The 19,449-nt window shown below is 41.1% G+C and overlaps 1 protein-coding gene across 1 annotated transcript in view; it reads right to left on the reverse strand.

Moving 5' to 3' along the window:
• The window catches only part of muc3a (mucin 3A, cell surface associated), a 29,432-nt gene extending 10,551 nt beyond the window's left edge, over positions 1–18,881 (reverse strand). Inside the window, exons 1-20 of the mRNA XM_058395160.1 lie at positions 18,320–18,881; positions 17,864–18,058; positions 17,444–17,728; positions 16,976–17,398; positions 16,457–16,822; positions 15,764–16,327; positions 15,308–15,502; positions 14,888–15,172; positions 14,420–14,842; positions 11,722–12,865; positions 9,824–10,269; positions 8,666–8,905; positions 6,683–7,414; positions 5,090–5,761; positions 4,508–4,819; positions 3,704–4,021; positions 3,266–3,607; positions 2,630–3,112; positions 1,391–1,630; positions 558–761 (exon numbers count right to left, since the gene is read on the reverse strand). Coding sequence (XP_058251143.1) covers positions 558–761; positions 1,391–1,630; positions 2,630–3,112; positions 3,266–3,607; positions 3,704–4,021; positions 4,508–4,819; positions 5,090–5,761; positions 6,683–7,414; positions 8,666–8,905; positions 9,824–10,269; positions 11,722–12,865; positions 14,420–14,842; positions 14,888–15,172; positions 15,308–15,502; positions 15,764–16,327; positions 16,457–16,822; positions 16,976–17,398; positions 17,444–17,728; positions 17,864–18,058; positions 18,320–18,881 — 8,431 coding nt within the window. The remainder of the gene's footprint in view (positions 1–557; positions 762–1,390; positions 1,631–2,629; positions 3,113–3,265; positions 3,608–3,703; positions 4,022–4,507; positions 4,820–5,089; positions 5,762–6,682; positions 7,415–8,665; positions 8,906–9,823; positions 10,270–11,721; positions 12,866–14,419; positions 14,843–14,887; positions 15,173–15,307; positions 15,503–15,763; positions 16,328–16,456; positions 16,823–16,975; positions 17,399–17,443; positions 17,729–17,863; positions 18,059–18,319) is intronic.
• Positions 18,882–19,449: the final 568 nt, after the last annotated feature.

Below are 19,449 nucleotides of genomic sequence, written 5' to 3' on the forward strand. Positions count from 1 at the left end.
AGTTGTTTGTGAACTATCAGTTGTTGTTGCAGAGTCACTACTTGTCATGTCTGCATTTGTAGTTGTAAGAGAGATGGATGTGGTTGTTTCTGAACTCTCAGTAGTTGTGGCAGAATTAGTAGTTGGTATAGTTACGTCTGGTGTTGTAAGAGATTTGGCTGTGGTTGTTTCTGAACTCTCAGCTGTTGTGGCAGAATTAGTAGTTGGTACAGTTGCTTCTGGTGTAGTTGTAAGGGAGTTGTCTGTAGTTGTTTCTGAACTATCAGTTGTTGTTGCAGAGTCACTACTTGTCATGTCTGCATTTGTAGTTGTAAGAGAGTTGGCTGTGGTTGTTTCTGAACTCTCAGCTGTTGTGGCAGAATCAGTAGTTGGTAGGGGTTCAACTGATGTAGTTGGATTATAGTTGTCTGTGGTTGTTTCCGAATTCTTGGTTGTTGTAGCAGCATCACCACTTGTCATGTCTGCATTTGTAGTTGTAAGAGAGTTGGCTGTGGTTGTTTCTGAACTCTCAGTAGTTGTGGCAGAATTAGTAGTTGGTATAGTTACGTCTGGTGTACTGGTAAGAGATTTGGCTGTGGTTGTTTCTGAACTCTCGGCTGTTGTGGCAGAATCAGTAGTTGCTAGGGGTTCAATTGATGTAGTTGGAATGAAGTTGTCTGTGGTTGTTTCTGAACTCTTGCTTGTTGTTTCAGAGTCACTACTTGTCATGTCTGCATTTGTAGTGGTAAGATAGTTCACTGTGGTTGTTTCTGAACTCTCAGCTGTTGTGGCAGAATCAGTAGTTGGTAGGGGTTTAACTGATGTAGTTGGAATGAAATTGTCTGTGGTTGTTTCCAAATCTCATGGTTGTTGTAGCAGCGTCACCACTAGGTGTCATAGTCTGCATTTGTAGTTGTAAGAGAGATGGATGTGGTTGTTTCTGAACTCTCAGTAGTTGTGGAAGAATCAGTAATTGGTTGGGCTTCAACTGATGTAGTTGGATTATAGTTGTCTGTGGTTGTTTCCAAATTCTTGGTTGTTGTAGCAGCATCACCACTTGTCATGTCTGCATTTGTAGTTGTAAGAGAGTTGGCTGTGGTTGTTTCTGAACTCTCAGTAGTTGTGGCAGAATCAGTAGGTGGTATAGTTGAATCGGGTGTAGTTGTAAGAAAGTTGTCTGTGGTTGTTTCTGAACTCTCAGCTGTTGTGGCAGAATCAGTAGTTGGTAGGGGTTCAACTGACGTACTTGGATTATAGTTGTCTGTGGTTGTTTCCGAATTCTTGGTTGTTGTAGCAGAGTCACCACTTGTCATGTCTGCATTTGTAGTTGTAAGAGAGTTGGCTGTGGTTGTTTCTGAACTCTCAGTAGTTGTGGCAGAATTAGTAGTTGGTATAGTTACGTCTGGTGTACTGGTAAGAGATTTGGATGTGGTTGTTTCTGAACTCTCGGCTGTTGTGGCAGAATCAGTAGTTGGTAGGGGTTTAACTGATGTAGTTGGAATGAAGTTGTCTGTGGTTGTTTCTGAACTCTTGCTTGTTGTTTCAGAGTCACTACTTGTCATGTCTGCATTTGTAGTGGTAAGATAGTTCACTGTGGTTGTTTCTGAACTCTCAGTAGTTGTGGCAGAATCAGTAATTGGTTGGGCTTCAACTGATGTAGATGGATTATAGTTGTCTGTGGTTGTTTCCAAATTCTTGGTTGTTGTAGCAGCATCACTACTTGTCATGTCTGCATTTGTAGTTGCAAGAGAGTTCACTGTGGTTGTTTCTGAACTCTCAGCTGTTGTGGCAGAATTAGTAGTTGGTATAGTTGCTTCTGGTGTAGTTGTAAGGGAGTTGTCTGCAGTTGTTTGTGAACTATCAGTTGTTGTTGCAGAGTCACTACTTGTCATGTCTGCATTTGTAGTTGTAAGAGAGATGGATGTGGTTGTTTCTGAACTCTCAGTAGTTGTGGCAGAATTAGTAGTTGGTATAGTTACGTCTGGTGTTGTAAGAGATTTGGCTGTGGTTGTTTCTGAACTCTCAGCTGTTGTGGCAGAATTAGTAGTTGGTATAGTTGCTTCTGGTGTAGTTGTAAGGGAGTTGTCTGTAGTTGTTTCTGAACTATCAGTTGTTGTTGCAGAGTCACTACTTGTCATGTCTGCATTTGTAGTTGTAAGAGAGTTGGCTGTGGTTGTTTCTGAACTCTCAGCTGTTGTGGCAGAATCAGTAGTTGGTAGGGGTTCAACTGATGTAGTTGGAATGAAGTTGTCTGTGGTTGTTTCTGAACTATCGGTTATTGTTGCAGAGTTACTACTTGTCATGTCTGCATTTGTAGTTGTAAGAGAGTTGGCTGTGGTTGTTTCTGAACTCTCAGTAGTTGAGGCAGAATCAGTAGGTGGTATAGTTGCATCGGGTGTAGTTGTAAGAAAGTTGTCTGTGGTTGTTTCTGAACTCTCAGCTGTTGTGGCAGAATCAGTAGTTGGTAGGGGCTCAACTGACGTAGTTGGATTATAGTGGTCTGTGGTTGTTTCCGAATTCTTGGTTGTTGTAGCAGCATCACCACTTGTCATGTCTGCATTTGTAGTTGTAAGAGAGTTGGCTGTGGTTGTTTCTGAACTCTCAGTAGTTGTGGCAGAATTAATAGTTGGTATAGTTACGTCTGGTGTACTGGTAAGAGATTTGGCTGTGGTTGATTCTGAACTCTCGGCTGTTGTGGCAGAATCAGTAGTTGGTAGGGGTTCAATTGATGTAGTTGGAATGAAGTTGTCTGTGGTTGTTTCTGAACTCTTGCTTGTTGTTTCAGAGTCACTACTTGTCATGTCTGCATTTGTAGTGGTAAGATAGTTCACTGTCGTTGTTTCTGAACTCTCAGCTGTTGTGGCAGAATCAGTAGTTGGTAGGGGTTTAACTGATGTAGTTGGAATGAAATTGTCTGTGGTTGTTTCCAAATTCTTGGTTGTTGTAGCAGCATCACCACTTGTCATGTCTGCATTTGTAGTTGTAATAGAGTTGGATGTGGATGTTTCTGAACTCTCAGCTGTTGTGGCAGAATTAGTAGAAGATATAGTTGCTTCTGGTGTCGTTGTAAGGGAGTTGTCTGTAGTTGTTTCTGAACTACCAGTTGTTGTTGCAGAGTCACTACTTGTCATGTCTGCATTTGTAGTTGTAAGAGAGTTGGCTGTGGTTGTTTCTGAACTCTCAGTAGTTGTGGCAGAATCAGTAATTGGTTGGGCTTCAACTGATGTAGTTGGATTATAGTTGTCTATGGTTGTTTCCAAATTCTTGGTTGTTGTAGCAGCGTCACCACTTGTCATGTCTGCATTTGTAGTTGTAAGAGAGTTCACTGTGGTTATGTCAGAATTCTCAGTAGTTGTGGCAGAATTAGTAGTTGGTATAGTTGCTTCTGGTATAGTTGTAAGGAAGTTGTCTGTAGTTGTTTCTGAACTATCAGTTGTTGTTGCAGAGTCACTACTTGTCATGTCTGCATTTGTAGTGGTAAGATAGTTCACTGTGGTTGTTTCTGAACTCTCAGTAGTTGTGGCAGAATCAGTAATTGGTTGGGCTTCAACTGATGTAGTTGGATTATAGTGGTCTGTGGTTGTTTCCAAATTCTTGGTTGTTGTAGCAGCATCACCACTTGTCATGTCTGCATTTGTAGTTGTAAGAGAGTTGGCTGTGGTTGTTTCTGAACTCTCAGTAGTTGTGGCAAAATTAGTAGTTGGTATAGTTACGTCTGGTGTACTGGTAAGAGATTTGGCTGTGGTTGATTCTGAACTCTCGGCTGTTGTGGCAGAATCAGTAGTTGGTAGGGGTTCAATTGATGTAGTTGGAATGAAGTTGTCTGTGGTTGTTTCTGAACTCATGCTTGTTGTTTCAGAGTCACTACTTGTCATGTCTGCATTTGTAGTGGTAAGATAGTTCACTGTGGTTGTTTCTGAACTCTCAGCTGTTGTGGCAGAATCAGTAGTTGGTAGGGGTTTAACTGATGTAGTTGGAATGAAATTGTCTGTGGTTGTTTCCGAATTCTTGGTTGTTGTAGCAGAGTCACCACTTGTCATGTCTGCATTTGTAGTTGTAAGAGAGTTGGCTGTGGTTGTTTCTGAACTCTTGGCTGTTGTGGCAGAATCAGTAGATGGTAGGGGTTCAACTGATGTAGTTGGAATGAAGTTGTCTGTGGTTGTTTCTGAACTATCAGTTGTTGTTGCAGAATTACTACTTGTCATGTCTGCATTTGTAGTTGTAAGAGAGTTGGCTGTGGTTGTTTCTGAACTCTCAGTAGTTGTGGCAGAATCAGTAGTTGGTAGGGGTTTAACTGATGTAGTTGGAATGAAGTTGTCTGTGGTTGTTTCTGAACTCTCAGTAGTTGTGGCAGAATCAGTAGGTGGTATAGTTGCATCGGGTGTAGTTGTAAGAAAGTTGTCTGTGGTTGTTTCTGAACTCTCAGCTGTTGTGGCAGAATCAGTAGTTGGTAGGGGTTCAACTGACGTAGTTGGATTATAGTTGTCTGTGGTTGTTTCCGAATTCTTGGTTGTTGTAGCAGCATCACCACTTGTCATGTCTGCATTTGTAGTTGTAAGAGAGTTCGCTGTGCTTGTTTCTGAACTCTCAGTAGTTGTGGCAGAATTAGTAGTTGGTATAGTTACGTCTGGTGTACTGGTAAGAGATTTGGCTGTGGTTGATTCTGAACTCTCGGCTGTTGTGGCAGAATCAGTAGTTGGTAGGGGTTTAACTGATGTAGTTGGAATGAAGTTGTCTGTGGTTGTTTCTGAACTCTTGCTTGTTGTTTCAGAGTCACTACTTGTCATGTCTGCATTTGTAGTGGTAAGATAGTTCACTGTGGTTGTTTCTGAACTCTCAGCTGTTGTGGCAGAATCAGTAGTTGGTAGGGGTTTAACTGATGTAGTTGGAATGAAATTGTCTGTGGTTGTTTCTGAACTCTCAGTAGTTGTGGCAGAATCAGTAGGTGGTATAGTTGCATCGGGTGTAGTTGTAAGAAAGTTGTCTGTGGTTGTTTCTGAACTCTCAGCTGTTGTGGCAGAATCAGTAGTTGGTAGGGGTTCAACTGACGTAGTTGGATTATAGTTGTCTGTGGTTGTTTCCGAATTCTTGGTTGTTGTAGCAGCATCACCACTTGTCATGTCTGCTTTTGTAGTTGTAAGAGAGTTCGCTGTGCTTGTTTCTGAACTCTCAGTAGTTGTGGCAGAATTAGTAGTTGGTATAGTTACGTCTGGTGTACTGGTAAGAGATTTGGCTGTGGTTGATTCTGAACTCTCGGCTGTTGTGGCAGAATCAGTAGTTGGTAGGGGTTTAACTGATGTAGTTGGAATGAAGTTGTCTGTGGTTGTTTCTGAACTCTTGCTTGTTGTTTCAGAGTCACTACTTGTCATGTCTGCATTTGTAGTGGTAAGATAGTTCACTGTGGTTGTTTCTGAACTCTCAGCTGTTGTGGCAGAATCAGTAGTTGGTAGGGGTTTAACTGATGTAGTTGGAATGAAATTGTCTGTGGTTGTTTCCAAATTATTGGTTGTTGTAGCAGCATCACCACTTGTCATGTCTGCATTTGTAGTTGTAATAGAGTTGGATATGGTTGTTTCTGAATTCTCAGTAGTTGTGGCAGAATTAGCAGTTGGTATAGTTACATCTGGTGTTGTAAGAGATTTGGCTGTGGTTGTTTCTGAACTCTCAGCTGTTGTGGCAGAATTAGTAGTTGGTATAGTTGCTTCTGGTGTCGTTGTAAGGGAGTTGTCTGTAGTTGTTTCTGAACTACCAGTTGTTGTTGCAGAGTCACTACTTGTCATGTCTGCATTTGTAGTTGTAAGAGAGTTGGCTGTGGTTGTTTCTGAACTCTCAGTAGTTGTGGCAGAATCAGTAATTGGTTGGGCTTCAACTGATGTAGTTGGATTATAGTTGTCTATGGTTGTTTCCAAATTCTTGGTTGTTGTAGCAGCATCACCACTTGTCATGTCTGCATTTGTAGTTGTAAGAGAGTTCACTGTGGTTATGTCAGAATTCTCAGTAGTTGTGGCAGAATTAGTAGTTGGTATAGTTGCTTCTGGTATAGTTGTAAGGAAGTTGTCTGTAGTTGTTTCTGAACTATCAGTTGTTGTTGCAGAGTCACTACTTGTCATGTCTGCATTTGTAGTTGTAAGAGAGTTGGCTGTGGTTGTTTCTGAACTCTCGGTAGTTGTGGCAGAATCAGTAATTGGTTGGGCTTCAGCTGATGTAGTTGGATTATAGTTGTCTGTGGTTGTTTCCGAATTCTTGGTTGTTGTAGCAGCGTCACTACTTGTCATGTCTGCATTTGTAGTTGTAAGAGAGTTCACTGTGGTTATGTCAGAATTCTCAGTAGTTGTGGCAGAATTAGTAGTTGGTATAGTTGCTTCTGGTATAGTTGTAAGAAAGTTGTCTGTAGTTGTTTCTGAACTATCAGTTGTTGTTGCAGAGTCACCACTTGTCATGTCTGCATTTGTAGTTGTAAGAGAGTTGGATGTGGTTGTTTCTGAACTCTCAGTAGTTGTGGCAGAATCAGTAATTGGTTGGGCTTCAACTGATGTAGTTGGATTATAGTGGTCTGTTGTTGTTTCCAAATTCTTGGTTGTTGTAGCAGCATCACCACTTGTCATGTCTGCATTTGTAGTTGTAAGAGAGTTGGCTGTGGTTGTTTCTGAACTTTCAGTAGTTGTGGCAGAATTAGTAGTTGGTATAGTTATGTCTGGTGTACTGGTAAGAGATTTGGCTGTGGTTGTTTCTGAACTCTCGGCTGTTGTGGCAGAATCAGTAGTTGGTAGGGGTTCAATTGATGTAGTTGGAATGAAGTTGTCTGTGGTTGTTTCTGAACTCTTGCTTGTTGTTTCAGAGTCACTACTTGTCATGTCTGCATTTGTAGTGGTAAGATAGTTCACTGTGGTTGTTTCTGAACTCTCAGCTGTTGTGGCAGAATCAGTAGTTGGTAGGGGTTTAACTGATGTAGTTGGAATGAAATTGTCTGTGGTTGTTTCCAAATTCTTGGTTGTTGTAGCAGCATCACCACTTGTCATGTCTGCATTTGTAGTTGTAAGAGAGTTCGCTGTGCTTGTTTCTGAACTCTCAGTAGTTGTGGCAGAATTAGTAGTTGGTATAGTTACGTCTGGTGTACTGGTAAGAGATTTGGCTGTGGTTGTTTCTGAACTCTCGGCTGTTGTGGCAGAAACAGTAGTTGGTAGGGGTTCAATTGATGTAGTTGGAATGAAGTTGTCTGTGGTTGTTTCTGAACTCTTGCTTGTTGTTTCAGAGTCACTACTTGTCATGTCTGCATTTGTAGTGGTAAGATAGTTCACTGTGGTTGTTTCTGAACTCTCAGCTGTTGTGGCAGAATCAGTAGTTGGTAGGGGTTTAACTGATGTAGTTGGAATGAAATTGTCTGTGGTTGTTTCCAAATTCGTGGTTGTTGTAGCAGCGTCACCACTTGTCATGTCTGCATTTGTAGTTGTAAGAGAGATGGATGTGGTTGTTTCTGAACTCTCAGTAGTTGTGGAAGAATCAGTAATTGGTTGGGCTTCAACTGATGTAGTTGGATTATAGTTGTCTGTGGTTGTTTCCAAATTCTTGGTTGTTGTAGCAGCATCACCACTTGTCATGTCTGCATTTGTAGTTGTAAGAGAGTTGGCTGTGGTTGTTTCTGAACTCTCAGTAGTTGTGGCAGAATCAGTAGGTGCTATAGTTGAATCGGGTGTAGTTGTAAGAAAGTTGTCTGTGGTTGTTTCTGAACTCTCAGCTGTTGTGGCAGAATCAGTAGTTGGTAGAGTTGCTTCTGGTGTAGTTGTAAGGGAGTTGTCTGCAGTTGTTTCTGAACTATCAGTTGTTGTTGCAGAGTCACTACTTGTCATGTCTGCATTTGTAGTTGTAAGAGAGATGGATGTGGTTGTTTCTGAACTCTCAGTAGTTGTGGCAGAATTAGTAGTTGGTATAGTTACGTCTGGTGTTGTAAGAGATTTGGCTGTGGTTGTTTCTGAACTCTCAGCTGTTGTGGCAGAATTAGTAGTTGGTATAGTTGCTTCTGGTGTCGTTGTAAGGGAGTTGTCTGCAGTTGTTTCTGAACTACCAGTTGTTGTTGCAGAGTCACTACTTGTCATGTCTGCATTTGTAGTTGTAAGAGAGTTGGCTGTGGTTGTTTCTGAACTCTCAGTAGTTGTGGCAGAATCAGTAATTGGTTGGGCTTCAACTGATGTAGTTGGATTATAGTTGTCTATGGTTGTTTCCAAATTCTTGGTTGATGTAGCAGCGTCACCACTTGTCATGTCTGCATTTGTAGTTGTAAGAGTGTTCACTGTGGTTATGTCAGAATTCTCAGTAGTTGTGGCAGAATTAGTAGTTGGTATAGTTGCTTCTGGTATAGTTGTAAGGAAGTTGTCTGTAGTTGTTTCTGAACTATCAGTTGTTGTTGCAGAGTCACTATTTGTCATGTCTGCATTTGTAGTTGTAAGAGAGTTGGCTGTGGTTGTTTCTGAACTCTCAGCTGTTGTGGCAGAATCAGTAGTTGGTAGGGGTTCAACTGACGTAGTTGGATTATAGTTGTCTGTGGTTGTTTCCGAATTCTTGGTTGTTGTAGCAGAGTCACCACTTGTCATGTCTGCATTTGTAGTTGTAAGAGAGTTGGCTGTGGTTGTTTCTGAACTCTCAGTAGTTGTGGCAGAATTAGTAGTTGGTATAGTTACGTCTGGTGTACTGGTAAGAGATTTGGCTGTGGTTGTTTCTGAACTCTCGGCTGTTGTGGCAGAATCAGTAGTTGCTAGGGGTTCAATTGATGTAGTTGGAATGAAGTTGTCTGTGGTTGTTTCTGAACTGTTGCTTGTTGTTTCAGAGTCACTACTTGTCATGTCTGCATTTGTAGTGGTAAGATAGTTCACTGTGGTTGTTTCTGAACTCTCAGTAGTTGTGGCAGAATCAGTAATTGGTTGGGCTTCAACTGATGTAGATGGATTATAGTTGTCTGTGGTTGTTTCCAAATTCTTGGTTGTTGTAGCAGCATCACTACTTGTCATGTCTGCATTTGTAGTTGCAAGAGAGTTCACTGTGGTTGTTTCTGAACTCTCAGCTGTTGTGGCAGAATTAGTAGTTGGTATAGTTGCTTCTGGTGTAGTTGTAAGGGAGTTGTCTGTAGTTGTTTCTGAACTATCAGTTGTTGTTGCAGAGTCACTACTTGTCATGTCTGCATTTGTAGTTGTAAGAGAGTTGGCTGTGGTTGTTTCTGAACTCTCAGCTGTTGTGGCAGAATCAGTAGTTGGTAGGGGTTCAACTGATGTAGTTGGATTATAGTTGTCTGTGGTTGTTTCCGAATTCTTTGTTGTTGTAGCAGAGTCACCACTTGTCATGTCTGCATTTGTAGTTGTAAGAGAGTTGGCTGTGGTTGTTTCTGAACTCTTGGCTGTTGTGGCAGAATCAGTAGTTGGTAGGGGTTCAACTGATGTAGTTGGAATGAAGTTGTCTGTGGTTGTTTCTGAACTATCGGTTATTGTTGCAGAGTTACTACTTGTCATGTCTGCATTTGTAGTTGTAAGAGAGTTGGCTGTGGTTGTTTCTGAACTCTCAGTAGTTGTGGCAGAATCAGTAGGTGGTATAGTTGCATCGGGTGTAGTTGTAAGAAAGTTGTCTGTGGTTGTTTCTGAACTCTCAGCTGTTGTGGCAGAATCAGTAGTTGGTAGGGGCTCAACTGACGTAGTTGGATTATAGTGGTCTGTGGTTGTTTCCGAATTCTTGGTTGTTGTAGCAGCATCACCACTTGTCATGTCTGCATTTGTAGTTGTAAGAGAGTTGGCTGTGGTTGTTTCTGAACTCTCAGTAGTTGTGGCAGAATTAATAGTTGGTATAGTTACGTCTGGTGTACTGGTAAGAGATTTGGCTGTGGTTGATTCTGAACTCTCGGCTGTTGTGGCAGAATCAGTAGTTGGTAGGGGTTCAATTGATGTAGTTGGAATGAAGTTGTCTGTGGTTGTTTCTGAACTCTTGCTTGTTGTTTCAGAGTCACTACTTGTCATGTCTGCATTTGTAGTGGTAAGATAGTTCACTGTGGTTGTTTCTGAACTCTCAGCTGTTGTGGCAGAATCAGTAGTTGGTAGGGGTTTAACTGATGTAGTTGGAATGAAATTGTCTGTGGTTGTTTCCAAATTCTTGGTTGTTGTAGCAGCATCACCACTTGTCATGTCTGCATTTGTAGTTGTAATAGAGTTGGATGTGGATGTTTCTGAACTCTCAGCTGTTGTGGCAGAATTAGTAGAAGGTATAGTTGCTTCTGGTGTCGTTGTAAGGGAGTTGTCTGTAGTTGTTTCTGAACTACCAGTTGTTGTTGCAGAGTCACTACTTGTCATGTCTGCATTTGTAGTTGTAAGAGAGTTGGCTGTGGTTGTTTCTGAACTCTCGGTAGTTGTGGCAGAATCAGTAATTGGTTGGGCTTCAGCTGATGTAGTTGGATTATAGTTGTCTGTGGTTGTTTCCGAATTCTTGGTTGTTGTAGCAGCGTCACTACTTGTCATGTCTGCATTTGTAGTTGTAAGAGAGTTCACTGTGGTTATGTCAGAATTCTCTGTAGTTGTGGCAGAATTAGTAGTTGGTATAGTTGCTTCTGGTATAGTTGTAAGGAAGTTGTCTGTAGTTGTTTCTGAACTATCAGTGGTTGTTGCAGAGTCACTACTTGTCATGTCTGCATTTGTAGTTGTAAGAGAGTTGGCTGTGGTTGTTTCGGAACTCTCAGCTGTTGTGGCAGAATCAGTAGTTGGTAGGGGTTCAACTGATGTAGTTGGAATGAAATTGTCTGTGGTTGTTTCCAAATTCTTGCTTGTTGTAGCAGTGTCACCACTTGTCATGTCTGCATTTGTAGTTGTAAGAGAGTTGGATGTGGTTGTTTCTGAACTCTCAGTAGTTGTGGCAGAATCAGTAATTGGTTGGGCTTCAACTGATGTAGTTGGATTATAGTGGTCTGTGGTTGTTTCCAAATTCTTGGTTGTTGTAGCAGCATCACCACTTGTCATGTCTGCATTTGTAGTTGTAAGAGAGTTGGCTGTGGTTGTTTCTGAACTCTCAGTAGTTGTGGCAAAATTAGTAGTTGGTATAGTTACGTCTGGTGTACTGGTAAGAGATTTGGCTGTGGTTGATTCTGAACTCTCGGCTGTTGTGGCAGAATCAGTAGTTGGTAGGGGTTCAATTGATGTAGTTGGAATGAAGTTGTCTGTGGTTGTTTCTGAACTCTTGCTTGTTGTTTCAGAGTCACTACTTGTCATGTCTGCATTTGTAGTGGTAAGATAGTTCACTGTGGTTGTTTCTGAACTCTCAGCTGTTGTGGCAGAATCAGTAGTTGGTAGGGGTTTAACTGATGTAGTTGGAATGAAATTGTCTGTGGTTGTTTCCGAATTCTTGGTTGTTGTAGCAGAGTCACCACTTGTCATGTCTGCATTTGTAGTTGTAAGAGAGTTGGCTGTGGTTGTTTCTGAACTCTTGGCTGTTGTGGCAGAATCAGTAGATGGTAGGGGTTCAACTGATGTAGTTGGAATGAAGTTGTCTGTGGTTGTTTCTGAACTATCAGTTGTTGTTGCAGAATTACTACTTGTCATGTCTGCATTTGTAGTTGTAAGAGAGTTGGATGTGGTTGTTTCTGAATTCTCAGTAGTTGTGGCAGAATTAGCAGTTGGTATAGTTGCATCGGGTGTAGTTGTAAGAAAGTTGTCTGTGGTTGTTTCTGAACTCTCAGCTGTTGTGGCAGAATCAGTAGTTGGTAGGGGTTCAACTGACGTAGTTGGATTATAGTTGTCTGTGGTTGTTTCCGAATTCTTGGTTGTTGTAGCAGCATCACCACTTGTCATGTCTGCATTTGTAGTTGTAAGAGAGTTCGCTGTGCTTGTTTCTGAACTCTCAGTAGTTGTGGCAGAATTAGTAGTTGGTATAGTTACGTCTGGTGTACTGGTAAGAGATTTGGCTGTGGTTGATTCTGAACTCTCAGCTGTTGTGGCAGAATCAGTAGTTGGTAGGGGTTTAACTGATGTAGTTGGAATGAAATTGTCTGTGGTTGTTTCCAAATTATTGGTTGTTGTAGCAGCATCACCACTTGTCATGTCTGCATTTGTAGTTGTAATAGAGTTGGATATGGTTGTTTCTGAATTCTCAGTAGTTGTGGCAGAATTAGCAGTTGGTATAGTTACATGTGGTGTTGTAAGAGATTTGGCTGTGGTTGTTTCTGAACTCTCAACTGTTGTGGCAGAATCAGTAGTTGGTAGGGGTTCAATTGATGTAGTTGGAATGAAGTTGTCTGTGGTTGTTTCTGAACTCTTGCTTGTTGTTTCAGAGTCACTACTTGTCATGTCTGAATTTGTAGTGGTAAGATAGTTCACTGTGGTTGTTTCTGAACTCTCAGCTGTTATGGCAGAATCAGTAGTTGGTAGGGGTTTAACTGATGTAGTTGGAATGAAATTGTCTGTGGTTGTTTCCAAATTCTTGGTTGTTGTAGCAGCATCACCACTTGTCATGTCTGCATTTGTAGTTGTAATAGAGTTGGATGTGGTTGTTTCTGAATTCTCAGTAGTTGTGGCAGAATTAGCAGTTGGTATAGTTACATCTGGTGTTGTAAGAGATTTGGCTGTGGTTGTTTCTGAACTCTCAGTAGTTGTGGCAGAATCAGTAATTGGTTGGGCTTCAACTGATGTAGTTGGATTATAGTTGTCTATGGTTGTTTCCAAATTCTTGGTTGTTGTAGCAGCATCACCACTTGTCATGTCTGCATTTGTAGTTGTAAGAGAGTTGGCTGTGGTTATGTCAGAATTCTCAGTAGTTGTGGCAGAATTAGTAGTTGGTATAGTTGCTTCTGGTATAGTTGTAAGGAAGTTGTCTGTAGTTGTTTCTGAACTATCAGTTGTTGTTGCAGAGTCACTACTTGTCATGTCTGCATTTGTAGTTGTAAGAGAGTTGGCTGTGGTTGTTTCTGAACTCTCAGCTGTTGTGGCAGAATCAGTAGTTGGTAGGGGTTCAACTGATGTAGTTGGATTATAGTTGTCTGTGGTTGTTTCTGAATTCTTGGTTGTTGTAGCAGAGTCACCACTTGTCATGTCTGCATTTGTAGTGGTAAGATAGTTCACTGTGGTTGTTTCTGAACTCTCAGCTGTTGTGGCAGAATCTGTAGTTTGTAGGGGTTTAACTGATGTAGTTGGAATGAAATTGTCTGTGGTTGTTTCCGAATTCTTGGTTGTTGTAGCAGAGTCACCACTTGTCATGTCTGCATTTGTAGTTGTAAGAGAGTTCACTGTGGTTGTTTCTGAACTCTCGGTAGTTGTGGCAGAATCAGTAATTGGTTGGGCTTCAGCTGATGTAGTTGGATTATAGTTGTCTGTGGTTGTTTCCGAATTCTTGGTTGTTGTAGCAGCGTCACTACTTGTCATGTCTGCATTTGTAGTTGTAAGAGAGTTCACTGTGGTTATGTCAGAATTCTCAGTAGTTGTGGCAGAATTAGTAGTTGGTATAGTTGCTTCTGGTATAGTTGTAAGGAAGTTGTCTGTAGTTGTTTCTGAACTATCAGTTGTTGTTGCAGAGTCATTACTTGTCATGTCTGCATTTGTAGTTGTAAGAGAGTTGGCTGTGGTTGTTTCTGAACTCTCAGCTGTTGTGGCAGAATCAGTAGTTGGTAGGGGTTCAACAGATGTAGTTGGATTATAGTTGTCTGTGGTTGTTTCTGAATTCTTGGTTGTTGTAGCAGAGTCACCACTTGTCATGTCTGCATTTGTAGTGGTAAGATAGTTCACTGTGGTTGTTTCTGAACTCTCAGCTGTTGTGGCAGAATCAGTAGTTTGTAGGGGTTTAACTGATGTAGTTGGAATGAAATTGTCTGTGGTTGTTTCCAAATTCTTGGTTGTTGTAGCAGTGTCACCACTTGTCATGTCTGCATTTGTAGTTGTAAGAGAGTTGGATGTGGTTGTTTCTGAACTCTCAGTAGTTGTGGCAGAATCAGTAATTGGTTGGGCTTCAACTGATGTAGTTGGATTATAGTGGTCTGTGGTTGTTTCCAAATTCTTGGTTGTTGTAGCAGCATCACCACTTGTCATGTCTGCATTTGTAGTTGTAATAGAGTTGGATGTGGTTGTTTCTGAATTCTCAGTAGTTGTGGCAGAATTAGCAGTTGGTATAGTTACATCTGGTGTTGTAAGAGATTTGGCTGTGGTTGTTTCTGAACTCTCAGCTGTTGTGGCAGAATTAGTAGTTGGTATAGTTGCTTCTGGTGTCGTTGTAAGGGAGTTGTCTGTAGTTGTTTCTGAACTACCAGTTGTTGTTGCAGAGTCACTACTTGTCATGTCTGCATTTGTAGTTGTAAGAGAGTTGGCTGTGGTTGTTTCTGAACTCTCAGTAGTTGTGGCAGAATCAGTAATTGGTTGGGCTTCAACTGATGTAGTTGGATTATAGTTGTCTGTGGTTGTTTCCAAATTCTTGGTTGTTGTAGCAGCGTCACCACTTGTCATGTCTGCATTTGTAGTTGTAAGAGAGTTCACTGTGGTTGCTTCTGAACTCTCGGTAGTTGTGGCAGAATCAGTAATTGGTTGGGCTTCAACTGATGTAGTTGGATTATAGTTGTCTGTGGTTGTTTCCAAATTCCTGGTTGTTGTTTCAGAGTCACTACTTGTCATGTCTGCATTTGTAGTTGTAAGAGAGTTCACTGTGGTTGCTTCTGAACTCTTAGTAGTTGTGGCAGAATTAGTAGTTGGTATAGTTGCTTCTGGTGTAGTTGTTAGGGAGTTGTCTGTAGTTGTTTCTGAACTCTCAGTTGTTGTGGCAGAATCTGTAATTGGTTTGGCTTCAACTGATGTAGTTGGAATGAAGTTGTCTGTGGTTGTTTCTAAACTCTTACTTGTGTCAGAGTGACTACTTGTCATGTCTGCATTTGTAGTTGTAAGAGAGTTCACTGTGGTTGTTTCTGAACTCTCAGTTGTTGTGGCAGAATTAGTAGTTGTTATAGTTGCTTCTGGTGTAGTTGTTAGGGAGTTGTCTGTAGTTGTTTCTGAACTCTCAGTTGTTGTAGCAGCATCACCACTTGTCATGTCTGCTTTTGTAGTTGTAAGAGAGTTGGCTGTGGTTGTTTCTGAACTCTCAGCTGTTGTGGCAGAATCAGTAGTTGGTAGGGGTTCAACTGATGTAGTTGGAATGAAGTTGTCTGTGGTTGTTTCCAAATTCTTGGTTGTTTTAGCAGAGTCACTACTTGTCATGTCTGCATTTGTAGTTATAATAGAGTTCACTGTGGTTGTTTCTGAACCCTCAGCTGTTGTGGCAGAATCAGTAGTTGGTAGGGCTTCAACTGATGTAGGTGGAATGAAGTTGTCTGTGGTTGTTTCCAAACTCTTACTTGTTGTGTCAGAGTGACTACTTGTCATGTCTGCATTTGTAGTTGTACGAGAGTTCACTGTGGTTGTTTCTGAACTCTCAGCTGTTGTGGCAGAATCAGTAATTGTTTGGGCTTCAACTGATGTAGTTGGATTATAGTTGTCTGTGGTTGTTTCCAAATTCTTGGTTGTTGTAGCAGCGTCACCACTTGTCATGTCTGCATTTGTAGTTGTAAGAGAGTTCACTGTGGTTGTTTCTGAACTCTCGGTAGTTGTGGCAGAATCAGTAATTGGTTGGGCTTCAACTGATGTAGTTGGAATATATTCGTCTGTGGTTGTTTCCAAATTCTGAGTTGTTGAAGCAGCGTCACTACTTGTCATGTCTGCATTTGTAGTTGTAAGAGAGTTCACTGTGGTTGTTTCTGAACTCTCAGCTGTTGTGGCAGAATTAGTAGTTGGTATTGTTGCTTCTGGTCTACTTGTAAGGGAGTTGTCTGTAGTTGGTTCTGAACTCTCAGTTGTTTTTGCAGAGTCACTACTTGTCATGTCTGCATTTGTAGTTGTAAGAGAGTTGGCTGTGCTTGTTTCTGAACTCTCAGTAGTTGTGGCAGAATCTGTAATTGGTTGGGCTTCAATTGATGTAGTTGGAATGAAATTGTCTGTGGTTGTTTCCAAATTCTTGGTTGTTTTAGCAGAGTCACTACTTGTCATGTCTGCATTTGTAGTTATAAAAGAGTTCACTGTGGTTGTTTCTGAACCCTCAGCTGTTGTGGCAGAATCAGTAGTTGGTTGGGCTTCAATTGATGTAGTTGGACTGAAGTTGTCTGTGGTTGTTTCCAAACTCTTACTTGTTGTGTCAGAGTGACTACTTGTCATGTCTTTATTTGTACTTGTAAGAGCGTTCACTGTGGTTGTTTCTGAACTCTCAATAGTTGTGGCAGAATTAGTAGTTGGTATAGTTGCTTCTGGTGTAGTTGTAAGAGATTTGGCTGTGGTTGTTTCCCAACTCTTACTTGTTGTGTCAGAGTCACTACTTGTCATGTCTGCATTTGTAGTTGTAAGAGATTTGTCTGTGGTTGTTTCTGAACTCTTCGCTGTTGTGGCAGAATTAGTAGTTGGTACAGTTGCTTCTGGTGTCCTTGTAAGGGACGTGTCTGTGTTTTTTTCTGAACTCTCGACTGTTGTGGCAGAATCAGTAATTGGTTGGGCTTCAACTGATGTAGTTGGATTATAGTGGTCTGTGGTTGTTTCCAAATTCTTGGTTGTTGTAGCAGCATCACCACTTGTCATGTCTGCATTTGTAGTTGTAATAGAGTTGGATGTGGTTGTTTCTGAATTCTCAGTAGTTGTGGCAGAATTAGCAGTTGGTATAGTTACATCTGGTGTTGTAAGAGATTTGGCTGTGGTTGTTTCTGAACTCTCAGCTGTTGTGGCAGAATTAGTAGTTGGTATAGTTGCTTCTGGTGTCGTTGTAAGGGAGTTGTCTGTAGTTGTTTCTGAACTACCAGTTGTTGTTGCAGAGTCACTACTTGTCATGTCTGCATTTGTAGTTGTAAGAGAGTTGGCTGTGGTTGTTTCTGAACTCTCAGTAGTTGTGGCAGAATCAGTAATTGGTTGGGCTTCAACTGATGTAGTTGGATTATAGTTGTCTGTGGTTGTTTCCAAATTCTTGGTTGTTGTAGCAGCGTCACCACTTGTCATGTCTGCATTTGTAGTTGTAAGAGAGTTCACTGTGGTTGCTTCTGAACTCTCGGTAGTTGTGGCAGAATCAGTAATTGGTTGGGCTTCAACTGATGTAGTTGGATTATAGTTGTCTGTGGTTGTTTCCAAATTCCTGGTTGTTGTTTCAGAGTCACTACTTGTCATGTCTGCATTTGTAGTTGTAAGAGAGTTCACTGTGGTTGCTTCTGAACTCTTAGTAGTTGTGGCAGAATTAGTAGTTGGTATAGTTGCTTCTGGTGTAGTTGTTAGGGAGTTGTCTGTAGTTGTTTCTGAACTCTCAGTTGTTGTGGCAGAATCTGTAATTGGTTTGGCTTCAACTGATGTAGTTGGAATGAAGTTGTCTGTGGTTGTTTCTAAACTCTTACTTGTGTCAGAGTGACTACTTGTCATGTCTGCATTTGTAGTTGTAAGAGAGTTCACTGTGGTTGTTTCTGAACTCTCAGTTGTTGTGGCAGAATTAGTAGTTGTTATAGTTGCTTCTGGTGTAGTTGTTAGGGAGTTGTCTGTAGTTGTTTCTGAACTCTCAGTTGTTGTAGCAGCATCACCACTTGTCATGTCTGCTTTTGTAGTTGTAAGAGAGTTGGCTGTGGTTGTTTCTGAACTCTCAGCTGTTGTGGCAGAATCAGTAGTTGGTAGGGGTTCAACTGATGTAGTTGGAATGAAGTTGTCTGTGGTTGTTTCCAAATTCTTGGTTGTTTTAGCAGAGTCACTACTTGTCATGTCTGCATTTGTAGTTATAATAGAGTTCACTGTGGTTGTTTCTGAACCCTCAGCTGTTGTGGCAGAATCAGTAGTTGGTAGGGCTTCAACTGATGTAGGTGGAATGAAGTTGTCTGTGGTTGTTTCCAAACTCTTACTTGTTGTGTCAGAGTGACTACTTGTCATGTCTGCATTTGTAGTTGTACGAGAGTTCACTGTGGTTGTTTCTGAACTCTCAGCTGTTGTGGCAGAATCAGTAATTGTTTGGGCTTCAACTGATGTAGTTGGATTATAGTTGTCTGTGGTTGTTTCCAAATTCTTGGTTGTTGTAGCAGCGTCACCACTTGTCATGTCTGCATTTGTAGTTGTAAGAGAGTTCACTGTGGTTGTTTCTGAACTCTCGGTAGTTGTGGCAGAATCAGTAATTGGTTGGGCTTCAACTGATGTAGTTGGAATATATTCGTCTGTGGTTGTTTCCAAATTCTGAGTTGTTGAAGCAGCGTCACTACTTGTCATGTCTGCATTTGTAGTTGTAAGAGAGTTCACTGTGGTTGTTTCTGAACTCTCAGCTGTTGTGGCAGAATTAGTAGTTGGTATTGTTGCTTCTGGTCTACTTGTAAGGGAGTTGTCTGTAGTTGGTTCTGAACTCTCAGTTGTTTTTGCAGAGTCACTACTTGTCATGTCTGCATTTGTAGTTGTAAGAGAGTTGGCTGTGCTTGTTTCTGAACTCTCAGTAGTTGTGGCAGAATCTGTAATTGGTTGGGCTTCAATTGATGTAGTTGGAATGAAATTGTCTGTGGTTGTTTCCAAATTCTTGGTTGTTTTAGCAGAGTCACTACTTGTCATGTCTGCATTTGTAGTTATAAAAGAGTTCACTGTGGTTGTTTCTGAACCCTCAGCTGTTGTGGCAGAATCAGTAGTTGGTTGGGCTTCAATTGATGTAGTTGGACTGAAGTTGTCTGTGGTTGTTTCCAAACTCTTACTTGTTGTGTCAGAGTGACTACTTGTCATGTCTTTATTTGTACTTGTAAGAGCATTCACTGTGGTTGTTTCTGAACTCTCAATAGTTGTGGCAGAATTAGTAGTTGGTATAGTTGCTTCTGGTGTAGTTGTAAGAGATTTGGCTGTGGTTGTTTCCCAACTCTTACTTGTTGTGTCAGAGTCACTACTTGTCATGTCTGCATTTGTAGTTGTAAGAGATTTGTCTGTGGTTGTTTCTGAACTCTTCGCTGTTGTGGCAGAATTAGTAGTTGGTACAGTTGCTTCTGGTGTCCTTGTAAGGGACGTGTCTGTGTTTTTTTCTGAACTCTCGACTGTTGTGGCAGAATCAGTAGTTGGTTGAGGTTCAACTGATGTAGTTGGATTGTAGTTGTCTTTGGTTGTTTCCAAACTCTTAGTTGTTGTAGCAGAGTCACTACTTGTCATGTCTTCATTTGTAGTTGTAACAGAGCTGTCTCTTGTTTCTGTACTCTTGGCTGCAAGCACATTTCATTCATTCATCATTTCATAGTGTCCATTTATATACAATCACCTTCAAAATGAGCATTTCCTTTTAATTTTAATCAAAGAATTTCTTTTTATTCACTGTCAGTGTTCAGGCATTCTATTATTAAAGCAAAAACTGATCCTGGCAGATTTTCAAAGGTTTAGTACGACAGATCTGTTATCATCACATGAATATTTTTATGAAATTTAATTTGAATTTTTGATAAATTTTATTTGGCATAGTTGATTTCAGTTCAAT

Source organism: Hemibagrus wyckioides, linkage group LG07 (genome assembly GCF_019097595.1).
Source record: "Hemibagrus wyckioides isolate EC202008001 linkage group LG07, SWU_Hwy_1.0, whole genome shotgun sequence".
In the NCBI taxonomy this organism is placed as follows: Eukaryota; Metazoa; Chordata; class Actinopteri; order Siluriformes; family Bagridae; genus Hemibagrus; species Hemibagrus wyckioides.